Source organism: Athene noctua, chromosome 15, assembly GCF_965140245.1.
Source record: "Athene noctua chromosome 15, bAthNoc1.hap1.1, whole genome shotgun sequence".
NCBI lineage: Eukaryota > Metazoa > Chordata > Aves > Strigiformes > Strigidae > Athene > Athene noctua.
In genome coordinates this window covers 2,983,312-2,995,630 of record NC_134051.1, presented here as the reverse complement: position 1 = coordinate 2,995,630, position 12,319 = coordinate 2,983,312, and the positions used below count along the sequence as shown (strand labels likewise).

At 64.2% G+C, this 12,319-nt stretch overlaps 2 protein-coding genes across 2 annotated transcripts; both read left to right on the top strand.

The window, feature by feature from the left end:
• Positions 1 to 293: 293 nt before the first annotated feature.
• On the top strand, positions 294 to 3,488 carry METRN (meteorin, glial cell differentiation regulator). The gene is made up of 4 exons (XM_074919218.1): positions 294 to 424; positions 1,468 to 1,889; positions 2,090 to 2,149; positions 2,376 to 3,488. The coding sequence occupies exons 1-4, from the start codon at positions 339 to 341 to the stop codon at positions 2,690 to 2,692; spliced, it is 885 nt and encodes a 294-aa protein (XP_074775319.1). The 5' UTR covers positions 294 to 338; the 3' UTR covers positions 2,693 to 3,488.
• A 5,404-nt stretch (positions 3,489 to 8,892) lies between these two features.
• ANTKMT (adenine nucleotide translocase lysine methyltransferase) lies at positions 8,893 to 12,305 on the top strand. The gene is given in 7 exon segments (XM_074919694.1): positions 8,893 to 8,900; positions 9,610 to 9,655; positions 9,658 to 9,864; positions 9,952 to 10,056; positions 10,514 to 10,654; positions 11,195 to 11,245; positions 11,866 to 12,305. Coding segments are annotated over 7 exon segments (747 nt in total). The 3' UTR covers positions 12,055 to 12,305.
• The last annotated feature ends 14 nt before the right edge of the window (positions 12,306 to 12,319 follow it).

Below are 12,319 nucleotides of genomic sequence, written 5' to 3'. Positions count from 1 at the left end.
GCAGCCGGCCCGGCCGGTGTCCCCCCCACCCCGGGGAGCCCCGGCGCTGCGGACCGAGGGCTGAGGTGGGGGGGGCGCGGGGGAACGGCCGCCGGCAGCCCCGGGGGATCGGGGGATGCCCGGGGCAGGCGCTGCCGGTGCCCCCGACGGAGAGGAGGGGGGGGGGCTGGGGGCCGGCCCCGCCCCGCCGCTGCCATTGGCGGAAAGTTTGGGGCGCGGCGCGGGGTGGCGGCCCCGCTCCCCCCCCGGCCCCCCCGGCGGCCCCGGTGCGGGCAGCGGTGCGGGCAGGGCCGGGCAGGGCCGGGCCGGGCCGCCCCGGGGCCGCCGCGGGCGCGGCCATGTGGGCGCTGCGAGCGCTGTGCCTGGCCGGGCTGGGCGCGGCGCTCGGCGGGGCCTCGGCGGACCAGTGCAGCTGGAGGGGCAGGTAGGCACCGGCACCGGCACCGGGGGGCGCGGGGGGGGCACATGCGGGTCCCCGGCTCAGCATTCCCCCCGCCGCTGCGCGGTTCGCTGCCCCCCCGGGGAGCGCTCGCCGCCCGGGGCAGGGCAGGGTCGGGTGAGGGGGGGCGGTGGTGTTCCTGCGCTGACACCCCCCCACTCACCCCCCCGCCCCGGGCAGGCAGCGGGGAGGGGCTGCCACCACCTCCTGCAGCCGTGGGGCAGAGGCACGGGTGGGATGCTGAGACGTTGCCTCAGTTTCCCCACTCGTGGGTGCGGCCGTTGCCCCGGAGGGATGGTGGTCGCCGGGGTGCTGAGGCGTCCCCGCCTCTCCGGGAGCCCCGTCCCCGACCACCCCCCCGCCCTCGCCCGTGAAACGCAGCTCTGCGGCCGGCGGGGCCCCGCACGGGCCCGACACGCCGCTGGCCGCGGTGGGGAAGGCGCCGAGCTCCGGAACAAAGAGCCGGGGCCCGCCAGGAGGGGCTGCCGCAAGCCCCACGCGGGGGGCGTGGGGGGCCACGGGGGCCACGAGCAGCGCGGCCGGGACAAAGCAGCCCCGCGGCTGCCTCCGCTCCCCCAGCCTGGCTTTCCCGCGTGTCCTCCCCCCCATCCTCAAAATGCAGTGGGCAAGACTTTGTTTCGGACACTGTTTACACGCGAGGGGAAGGGACGGGGGGTCGTGTAACCCCCCAGCACCCACTGGGGATCCCCCCAAAGTGAGGGGATGCAAGGGAGCAGGCGACCCCAAGACCATGGGCACCCTGGCTGGGGTGGCTTGGGAGCCCACCCTGGGTGCAAGGGGGGGCTGTGCTGCCACGGGACCCCCCTTAGCCCCCCAGGAAGGAGCCAGGAAACACGAGCACCCCCAAAGCGATGCGCTTGTACCCCAAGTCCAAGGCATCGCGGGTTTGGTGCTACTGCTCCTCGTGTTCACCCTGCACTCCTCCATGGAGGTGCTGCTCGGGAGTGCTGGGGGGGTCCCTGTCACCTGGGGGGGTCCCTGCTGACGGGGGGTGCTGTGCCTCGCAGCGGGCTGTCGCAGGAGGCGGGCAGCGTGGAGCAGCTCTCCCTGCACTGCGCCGAGGGCTCGCTGGAATGGCTGTACCCCACGGGGGCCCTTCGCCTTCGCCTGGCCCCCCGCCTGCCCCCCCCCACCGCTGCCGTCAAGGGCAGGAGCCCCCAACACGTCACCGCCTGCATCAAACCGTCTGGCACCTTCCGGGGGGCTCAGCTCTACCTGGAGAGGGAGGGGGTGCTGGAGCTGCTGCTGCCAGAGGCCCCCCGGCCCCGCGTGCGCTGCTTCAGCTGGCTGCCCCGGGAGAAGGTGGCTCTCTTCCTGCAGGCCACCCCGCACCCCGACATCAGCCGCCGCATCGCCGCCTTCCGCTACGAGCTGCGGGGGGACTGGCTGGCCCGCCCGGCGCTGCCTGCCGCCAGCCTCGCCGGAGAAGGTGAGCGCCAAGCGTCCCAGGCCAGCCTGCCTCAGTTTCCCCGGAAACTGGGGGGGAAGTGGTTGCCGCCACCTCCCTTGCTGGGGTGTCTCCGGTCTGCGCGGAGGTGAGGGGATGGAGAGGCCGGGTGCGGCGTGGTCACCCCGCAAGGCTGGTCACCCGGAGCCACCCTGGTGACGGGCTGTGCTTGGCCGTTGTAGGCACGTGCCGGCCGTGCAACGACACCGAGATCCTGATGGCCATTTGCACTAGTGACTTTGGTGAGTGCAGCACCCTCCCCCCCCCCATTGTGGGTGCTAGGGGGGGTCCTGGGGCCCCAGGGGAGGGAAGAAAACTCAAACTGGGGGGGGAAAATGGCCCCCAGGCAGCCCTGGTCTCCCCAGGCTGGCCTGGCTTGGGTGGCAGCCAGCAGTGTCATGGAGGCTGCTGCGGGATGGGGCTGGGGACAGGGACATGCTGACACCTCTCTGTGCCTTCCCCCCGCAGTGATCCGTGGCAGCATCCGGAGCGTCTCCAACAACGCGGAGCTGCAGGAATCTGTCATCGGGGTGAGCGCCGCCCGCATCCACCGCCAAAAGTTCCCCCTCTTCCAGGTGGGGGGGCGGCCGGGGCGGCTGGTGGGCAGCATCCGCACCCCACTGCGCTGCGGCGTCAAGCCAGGCCCCGGCACCTTCCTCTTCACGGGGTGGCTGCATTTTGGCGAAGCCTGGCTGAGCTGCGCGCCCCGCTATAGGGACTTCCAGCGCATCTACGAGGGGGCGCGGCGCACGCGCCAGAACCCCTGCGAGTTCCCCATGGACTGAGCGGCTCGGGGAGGGCCCCGCGGGTCCTGCAGGCAGCGAGAGCATCCCCGGGGTATGCAGGGGTGGCATTGCCAGCGGGGAGGGTGCCGGGAGGGCACGTGGCGCTTCCGTCCTCGCTGTGTAGCTGGGCTCTGGCAGCTCCTGCTGCTGGGCCGGGGGCGTCCCGGGAAAATCCTGACAGAAGGGAAGGGATTTTCCCAGGGCACACTTGCCCGTGGTCCTCTGGGACCTGCCCCAGGTGAGGGGTGCAGCACTGTGGGGCAATGGGTTGGGGGCTCCCTGGGGACCGGGGTGCTGTGGGCTGGGGGTGCTGCATGCTCAGGGGATGCTGCGGGCTCGGGGATGCTGTGGGACATGGTGTGTCCAGCACGATGGGGCAGCTGTCCCCCCCGGGAGGGCTTGGTGGTGGGTGGCCGTGGGCAGGGCCAGGGACACGGTGAGCAATGGGCACGGTGAGCAATGGGCACGGTGGGGTTTGGAAGGGCCAGGAGGTGGATTTGTAATGTTGGGGGTGGAAGGGTGAGCTGGGCAGCGGCAAATCTTGCCCTGGCCCTGCCTGTGACGCAGGGCACAGGCAGGAGCCGCAGGGTGGATGCCGAGAATGAGGAGTGAGGCTGAAGGCAGGAGGGGAATAGCGAGGCAGGAGGAAGGCTGGCGCGGGGAGCAGAGTTGTCCTGGTGTGGCCAGGGCAAGACCAAAGCGCCGATGCAGGAAGGTGCCGCAGGAGGGAGGGAGAGGTCGGGCCGTGCCACCCGTCACCGCCAGCCCAGGGCCGCTGCCGGGTCCCGCCAGGCTGCCGGTGGTGGGGTACACACTGAGCCAGCTGGGGGGGATTTTTGACTGTGGGGGTGGGGGGCATCGTATGTGCACTAAAGTTATAACGATACCAAATTTGTGACTTTTTTATAAACTAAGCTGTATTTGTAGCATGTGTGCGTGTGTCTCCTTTATTTAAAAGCTGAGCGGGACGTTCACCCGCGGGCATGTGTGCCACGGTGCAGAGCCCTGTGCCAGCTCCAACCACTGACCGTGCCTCCTGCGGGGCTGGAAACACCCCTACAATTTATATATCTAGAGAGAGAGAGCAACATATTGGTATTTCTAAATGCTGCATCCCTGGTGTGTCCCTGGGCTGGGTGGCTTTAGGGTTCCTCTCCCTGGGTATCACGGAGTGAGCGGGGCTGGGGGTGGGCGGCCCCGTGCCGGGTGGGTGACCTCGCTGGCGGAGCCGCTGTCAGGGCTGATTCTTGTCAGAGCCACTGGCCACAAGGCCTCATTGTGCTGGGCTGCGTGGAGCTGCCTTCCCAGCCCTGCCCATTCCTGCCCCGCTGCTGCCCCCTCCGTGGGGGCTCCAGCTGCCAGGCTCTGGCTCCTGCTCCTCCTGGGACAGGACCCCCAGACAGGGATGGGGCGTGGAACCCCAGCCAGGCACCCTTCCTCCCCACCAATGACACCCACAGGGACTCAGCACTGGAAAAGCTCAGCCTCTGAGCACCCCAAGCCCCACAGACCACCCGAGCTGGGGTCATGGCACACATCAGCTTGTGCTTTAATACCTTTTCAGTGTTACTTCAAGAACATCTTTTCAAATACCACTTGCCAGGCTGAACTGGTGGGTGTTTGGTGCCCTCACTGACCATAACGTACTTTTCCTTGCCAAGAAACTTTCCAAAGAGTGCTGTGGGCTTCTGAGTTTAATTAAATATATATATATATATATATATATATACATGTGTGTAGAAAAAGATCTGGTTGTGATAAGATCCTGCTTGTGAGCTTGTGGCTGTGAGCCTGCCTGGTGGGTTCGATACGAACACATGTTTTCCCCTGAGAAGAGTTTGATGCTTATTTTACACTTTACTGCCAAAGGGCTTGTGCTCATTTTGGGGCCAGGCTGGGCCCAAGGGCAGGCTCCGGCCCTGGGGGAGACCGATGCTCCACGCCGGGCTCTCGAGGATGCCAGCATCGCCCCAGGTTTTGGCAGCAGGCGGGAGCCAAGCAAGGCAGGGGGAAGCAGGAGGGAGTGGGAAACCCAGCGGAGGAGGAAAAATGAGGCTGGAAAAGCAATAAATGAGGTGCAAAGGGAATTGCACTGCCCACGGCATCCTCCATACGCCCCGGGGATAGAGCATGGCTGCTCCAATCCCACTGTAATCCAGCACATTCCCCTCAGCTAAATTATGGCATTTAATGCGCCGAACATCCGGTGGTTTTCTGTCCAGCAGCAGAATTTCTTGTTTTTCTTCAAATATGTTTATTTGGCCAAACCAGCTCATTCTGCTGCAGCGGAAAGGGCTGTTATCCTGCTCGTTCTCTGCTGCAGAGGTTTTCATGCTGTTTTTGGTGCCCTCTGCCCTGTGTCAGGTTGGGTCGGCCGCCCTCGCTTCCCGCTGCTGCCGCCTCCTGCAGTGTCTGGGCCTTGGCCAGGGTGCAAATGCTTCCTACGGGAGTGTCCCATGGGGGGGACCAGGCAGCTGGCGCTTCAGTTTCCCCACCATGGGGTGGGGATGAGAACCCTTCCCCACTTGAAGCATCCCACAGCCTCGGCATCTCCATCTCCCCAGGGTCGGTCATCCGAGCAGAGTCCAGCCCCTGCCAAACCAAATTCCTGCTTGGCCTCTTGGCATGGAGCATGGCCACAGAGGGTAAAAACACAATGAGACAAACCCCATCCTGGTTAATATTTCCTCTGCAGGATGGAAAATGAGGTGGGAGGCAGCACAGTGGGAAGGAAAGCAAACTGGGGGCCAGTTTGTGTTCCAGGGGTGGCTTTGGGTAGACCAGATGGGAGCTGGGGGTCTCTGGAGGGGCAGCTGGAGCCCAGCCTGGCTCGGAAAGAGGGGTGGCAGTGGTGAAGGGCTGTGGCAGCACCCTGTGAGCCCAGGGAAGGGACCCCTGCGGGCATCGTGACACCCACCCAGCGTCCCCAGGGACAGTCCAGCCAGACCTGCTGCAAAACCACCCCCCCATACACCTGCCCCCACCGCGAGGGTGGGTGTGGGGATGCTGTGAGAGCAGCACCCCAAAACTAGCTTCTTTAGTGGAAATGTGCCCAGAAATGTGCCGGGGGCTCCTCGTCCCATGGGATCAGCCCCATCGTGGACCCAGGCACCAGGGCAGGGGACACACACAAGTCCCAGCCCAGGGAACCCTCCGGGGACCGTGGAGCCTTCGGTCACGGTGGGTGTCTGCACCGGGATGGCAAAACACAGAGCAGTGGCACTGGCGCGGTGTCCCCTGGTCCCTGTCCCCATCCCCATTGCACAAAGGGAGCTGCCGTTTCCCGCCATTTCCCCCCCCACCCCGGCCCTTCTCCCCCCTCTCCTGCCCCCTTCACCCTCCTCCTTCCCGGCTGCCGGATAAAAGCCTGAACGTGTGAATCGCGGGGCACAAAGGGGAGGCACAAAGGCGGCCGGCCCCTCTCAGCCCTCCCTGCGGCCCCTGGCCCCGAGCAGGGAACTGCAGGCCTTGCATCCACCCCAGGGATGTCCAGGCAGCCTGCCTGCCCTGCCTGCAGCACCCTGGAGCCCCGTAGCTATCGCGGGACAGGGGATGTCCCTGGGACAAGGGGGTTCCCCATAGGGTGAGGATATTGCCCCTGGCACCAGGGGATGCTCCATAGGGTCCGAATGAGGCCCCTGGGACCAGGGGATGCCCCCATAGAGTCAGGGTGACATCCCTGGGGTCAGGGGATACCCCATAAGGTCAGGATGATGCCCTTGGGGTTCACAGATGCCCCATAGGAGTAGGTGCTGCCTGTGGGGCTGGGGGATGACCCATACAGACAGGATGAGGCCCGTGGGGTTTGGGGATGCCCCATAGGGTTTGGGGATGCTCCAGGGCAGCAGGTAGGTTGCAGCAGCAGAAAAGGGACTGGGGGGCACAGTTCAAGCCCACGGGCCTTGGCAAGAGGAGAAGTGAGAGCCTGGTGACCCCAAAGACACTGCCACCCCCCAACCCTGCCACCCCTTGGGGAGCTGTGCCCCAAAACCTGTCAGGAGGGTCTGCTTTGAGCCCCCCACTTTGACTGGACCAAATCCAAGCCATCCCTGTGCTGGGGAGGGATGCTCGGGGCCGGGGCAGGACCCTGGCCCACAGTGGGGCCCCCGCGGCCCCTCACCCCAGCTCTCCCCAGTCCAACACGCCTGTGCCCGGCGGCCCCAGGCTGCCGACAGCTGGCTGGAAGGAGCTTTCCCAGTGCATAGTGAGAAATTCCTGGCGGTCAGGGCTGCTTTGCAGCCGCCGCGGCCCTGGCGGGGGGAAGCTGCCCTGGAAAGAGGTGGATTAAAAGCTCGTTGGCTTTAGCAGCGCATCCCAACTGGTCCCCTCGCACGGCCACCTGCTCAGCCCGGCACCCTGAATGCTGCCGGACACCCCAGGGCTGGGGCAGAAAGTGATGCTGCCACCCCCCGCCGGCCCCAGCCACGTCTCGGGGGCCCAGCAAGGAAGGCTCAGGCTTGCCTGGGAATTGCTTCATTAATTAATTTGCTCTGCAGCATCACGGCGGGCCTTGGGCTGCCCCAGGGACCAGCTCATCCCCACAGACCATCCTCCTCCTTTGCAGCAGCATCCCCCCAGGCCCCCTCTCCTCCCAGCTCCTCTTTCCCCTGATTTTCTGCTCCCTCACAACCTTAACTGGCTCCACCTGCCAACAAGCACCAGAAAATCGGAACAATCCCCATGGCCCCTGATTTGGTCACAGCCGCGCTGGGCCCTTTGGCAGGGCAGGGAGTGGAAGCAGCCCTGGGCAGTATTTCTGGGCTCTGTGTGGTGTCGGACGGCAAATTTTCCTTCCTGCTGGAGCCCCACTGTTGCTCCAGGGCACGTGGTTAATGGGGTCTGGTTGTCATTAAGCGCCCCGAGCTGCACACCTTGGTTTGAGGTTCGAGCACATGTGCATGTGTGGGTGGGTGTGTGTGCATCCTTATTCCAAGGTTCCCAAAATTAAGGGCGAGAGCAGAGCAGAAACCTGTGCTGGCCTTAGGCAGCTCTTCCCTTGGCTGCTGCTTGCAGTGGCTCATCGGCAAAGGGGGTCTGCGGGTGGGCTAGTGCTGGGGGCCGCCAGCTGTGCCACCCCCAGGGCTGGGGAGGAGGGAATACTGCTCCCCAGTCCCGGTCCCCTGCACCCCAAAGCCATTCCCTGCCTGGGGCTGCCCACAGGGTTTTCTCCTCTGCCCACAACCACGCGTGGGCAGTCAGCAATGTGCCCTGGGCCACCAAGGCACGCGAGGAGGCTGGTTGCCCTGTGCCAAGGGCATGGGGTGCCACTGGCCATTGCATGGACCCCCAGAGCCGTCCCCGAGCTCTCAGGGGACACCCCAATACAGAGCTAGAGGGGCACCCCCAGGGAGCCCTGCAAATCTTGACCCAAAGGCCGAGGGGGAAGCAGGGGAGGGAGGCGGTGGCCGTGAAATCCCCGGTGAGATGATGATGTGGCAGCAAGCGCCAGCGCGGGCAGGGAAGCTGCCTGCCCTTTGTGCACCCGCTCCCCTAATTGAGCCGTTATTGTTCCCGGGTTTGGTTTGGTTTGTGGGGGTTTCTATTAATTGCGGGTGGGCAGAAGCTGCGGGGGCCTGGCTGCTCCCCCCACCCCCGCCCCAGCCCTAGCCCCCTCCCTGCTCCCAGACGCTGGAATTTTCCCACAGTCGCGGCTCCCTCACAGCAGGAAACCCACCGCCTGCACGTCTGCGGCACACACAGCCGCCAACAACTGTGCACAGCCGCGCACAACCGCACACACCACACACAACCACGCTTGGCCCTGCACAGCCATGCACCATCACGCACAAACAACCGTACAACCCCTGCACCACCACACACAACCACTCGCACAACCCCCTGCACCGCCACACACAACCACCCGCACAACCCCCTGCACCGCCACACACAACCACCCGCACAAACCCCTGCACAGCCACACACAACCACTCGCACAAACCCCTGCACCGCCACACACAACCACTCGCACAACCCCCTGCACAGCCACACACAACCACTCGCACAACCCCCTGCACAGCCACACACAACCCCCTGCACAAACCCCTGCACCGCCACACACAACCCCCCACACAAACCCCTGCACCGCCACACACAACCCCCCACACAAACCCCTGCACAGCCACCTACAGCCGCAAACGGCTGCGTACAAACGCATACGGCAGTATACAACCACACACAGCCATGTGGGGCCACACACAACCATGGACAGGTGTAAACAACCACATACAGGCATGCACAGCCACACACACAACGGCACACAGCCCTGCGCAATTGTGCACAACTGCACAGAACCCTGCACGGCTACGGACAGCCCTGCACAGCTTCACACAACCATGCACAGCCGTGTACAGCCCTGCACTGCCACGTACAGCCCTGTACAACCACGTACAGCCCTGACAGCCGCGTACAGCCCTGCACTGCCACGTACAGCCCTGTACAACCGTGTACAGCCCTGCACTGCCACGTACAGCCCTGTACAACCGTGTACAGCCCTGCACTGCCGCGTACAGCCCTGCACTGCCACGTACAGCCCTGTACAACCACGTACAGCCCTGACAGCCGCGTACAGCCCTGCACTGCCACGTACAGCCCTGTACAACCGTGTACAGCCCTGCACTGCCGCGTACAGCCCTGCACAGCCGCGTACAGCCCTGTACAACCGTGCACAGCCCTGCACTGCCGCGTACAGCCCTGCACAACCACGTACGGCCCTGCACAGGCGCCCAGGACCGCTCACAACCGTGCAGGGCCGTGCACACTCACGCACAACTGTGCACAACTACGCGACCCCGCAGAACCGTGCAGAGCCGCGCACAGCCCCGCCGCTCCCTCCAGCTCTGCACAGAAAGACACGCTGGAAGGGGGGGTGGGTGGGGGGTGGAAGAGTAGCCCCGGCGCCCCCCACTGCCCCGGCTCAGGCCGCCCCCGGGGCCGCCCCGGCGGGGCGGGGAGCGTCCGTCGGCGGAAGGCGGGCGGTGGGGCCGCCCCTTCCGGCAGCCATGGAGCCGGGGGAACCGGGGGAGCCGGGGGAGGTGGCGTGGGGGCGGCGAAGGGGGGGGACGCTGGGTGGGTGGGAGGTGCTGGAGCTGGCGGTGGCTAGCGGGGTGGCCGCCTGGGCTACTTGGGCCCTCCTGCTGATGCCCGGCTTCCGCCGGGTCCCCCTGCGGCTCCAGGTACCGCCGCTGCCCCCCCGTGTCCCCCTCCCCTCCGTCCCCTCGCCCCCGGGGTCGCCGGCGCTGACCGTCCCCCTCTCTCCCCAGGTGCCCTACCAGCCCTCCGGCCCCCGACAAGTGGCGAACGCCCTGGCGCTGCTGCGGGGCCGCTCGGGAAAGACGGTGGATCTGGGATCGGGGGATGGACGGCTTGTAAGGGCGGGGGGGGGGGGGGCGCTGGTGGGAGCTTGGGGCTGCCCCGGGATGGGCGGCGGGCAGGGAGGGGGGCTGCGCTCACCGGGAGGGCGGGTGGCAGCCCCCCACCCACCTGCTGCCCCGCCTCTGGCTGTGGTTCTAGGTGGCCCTCCTGGCTATGGTCCTGGATGGCCCTAGGCGGCCTTAGACAGCCCTAGATAGCCCTAAACCACTCTAGGTGGCCCTAGACAGCTCTAGGTGGCCCTGAGTGGCCCTAGAAGACATCTCATGCAGTGAGCAGGGTGGGAACAACCTCTCTAGGAGGAAAGAGCCTTTGCACCTGAAAGGTGCCGAGGACGGAGGTCACCCTGCCCGTGAGCCAGCAGGAAGGAGCGAGTGGGGCTGGGCAGCAACCTCTGCGCCCCACACTGGACACTGAGGTTCATTTTAGTTGCAACTTTCTCTCTCTCTCCAGGTGGTAGAGGCTTATAAGCAAGGGCTCAGACCAGCCATTGGCTATGAGCTCAACCCCTGGCTGCTGTGTCTCTCCAGCTACCGGGCCTGGAAGGCTGGGTACCATGGGAAGGTTTCCTTCCTGAAGAAAGATCTGTGGAAGGTAACGGTGTCCTGAGGGTCTGGCTGTGCTCAGTGCTGGCCATAGCTAGGGCAGGGCCAGGGCTTGGTCTGCATCTTCAGGCAGGCTTTGCTGATGGTTGCTTGCTCCTTCTCCAACCCACGTGGCTCCCAGGACACAGAAGAACCATCCTGCTTTCCAGAGGAACGGCAGCCTGGGTGGCGCGGGGCTGGCTGCTGGTTTTGCAGGCAGCAGCACTCCTTAGAGCAGCTCTGAGAAGAGATCTGAGGGGCTGCTGACACATGGTGGCCTTCCGAGACATGCTGCTAAAGCTAGCATCAGCCTGAGCAGAGAAAACCCAGCAGGGAACGTGGTTCTAGGACGATGCTGGAGGCTGGTGTTCTGCAAGAGGCGCTGCTTTCACACCCAGCTCCCGGTCACCAGCACGTCCCTGTCCCACACGTTGTGGGGCATCTTTGCTTCCTCGGAGGTTCAGAAGATTGCCCGCAAGGCATTTGGCCACTGGAATGGTTCCCCCTCTGCCTGTTGCTTCTTTCATTCCCCTTTTCCTTCTCTTTTAAGGTGAACCTGTCCGATTGCTACAATGTGATCGTGTTCCTGGCCCCTAGTGTGGTAAGTCAGTCCCTTGCACCCTGACTTGTTCTGGGCGAGCTCGAGGGAGGGTTGTCTTAGAAAAGAGATAATCTGGGACAGTGGCAGAGACTCTTTAAAAAATAAGACCAAGTGGGCACCGCTGTGAGTGAGTGGTTTGGTGTTCAGCACCACTTGAATTTATAGAATCAAGAATCAGTTAGGTTGGAAAAGACTCTTAAGATAGTTGAGTCCAACCGTTAACCTGACACTGCCAAGCCCACCACTAAACCATGTTCCCAAGTGCCACATCTACACATCTTTTAAATACCTCCAGGGATGGTGACTCAACCACTTCCCTGGGCAGCCTGTTCCAGTGCTTCACAACCCTTTCTGTGAAGAAATTTTTCCCAGTATCCAATCTAAACTTCTCCTGGCACAGCTTGAGTCTGTTTCCTCTCATCCTATCACTTGTTACTCAGTCCTAGTCCCAACCATACACAGGGCTAGGATCAGCCCTATGTTTTGAAAGGGTCTTTGGTTGCTGCTGCCTGCTTGGGACCCACCAGCCGTGCCGAGAAGTTGCCCTGTGGTCCCTGGTGGCACTGCCATGACGGGACTGTTTCCTAAGGCCGCCTGGCCCTGGCTGTCTCTCTCTCCAGAAACCTCCCCTAGCCACCAAGCTTCTCGCAGAACTCCCCGACGAAGCCCGGGTGGTGGCTGGACGCTTCCCCTTCCCCTCCTGGACCCCCACCAGCACCCTTGGGCAGGGGCTGGAGCAAGTCTGGGCCTATGACATGAAGGAGGTGCGGCGAGCAGCACAGAGCAGCGCAGAGGGAAGCCCAGTCTAACAGCAGCCTCGTTAAGCCTGGCATTAAGAGTCAGCAGTGGTAGGGGTCAGAGACTCTCCAGCCCTTGGGCTCAGCTCAGAACAGCAGTGGGAAGGCTGCTTGGCCAGGCTTTTTCCTGGGGACTTGCAGGGTGGCAGTCCCTCGGTTTTCCTGGAATTATCACAGGATTTAAGGGCTAAGTCACCAGTGCCTCTTTTCTGTATGTTTGTTACTTAGTTAATTTTTCAAAATAAACATTTGGTCAGTTCTTCCCTTGAGACTTTTG

Excerpts from the sequence above, each read along its gene's own strand:
- METRN (XM_074919218.1), top strand. The coding sequence starts at position 339 with ATGTGGGCGCTGCGAGCGCTGTGCCTGGCCGGGCTGGGCGCGGCGCTC. Across the intron at positions 1,890-2,089 it reads CGCCAGCCTCGCCGGAGAAG|GCACGTGCCGGCCGTGCAAC; the intron begins GTGAGCGCCAAG and ends TGGCCGTTGTAG. Across the intron at positions 2,150-2,375 it reads CATTTGCACTAGTGACTTTG|TGATCCGTGGCAGCATCCGG; the intron begins GTGAGTGCAGCA and ends TTCCCCCCGCAG.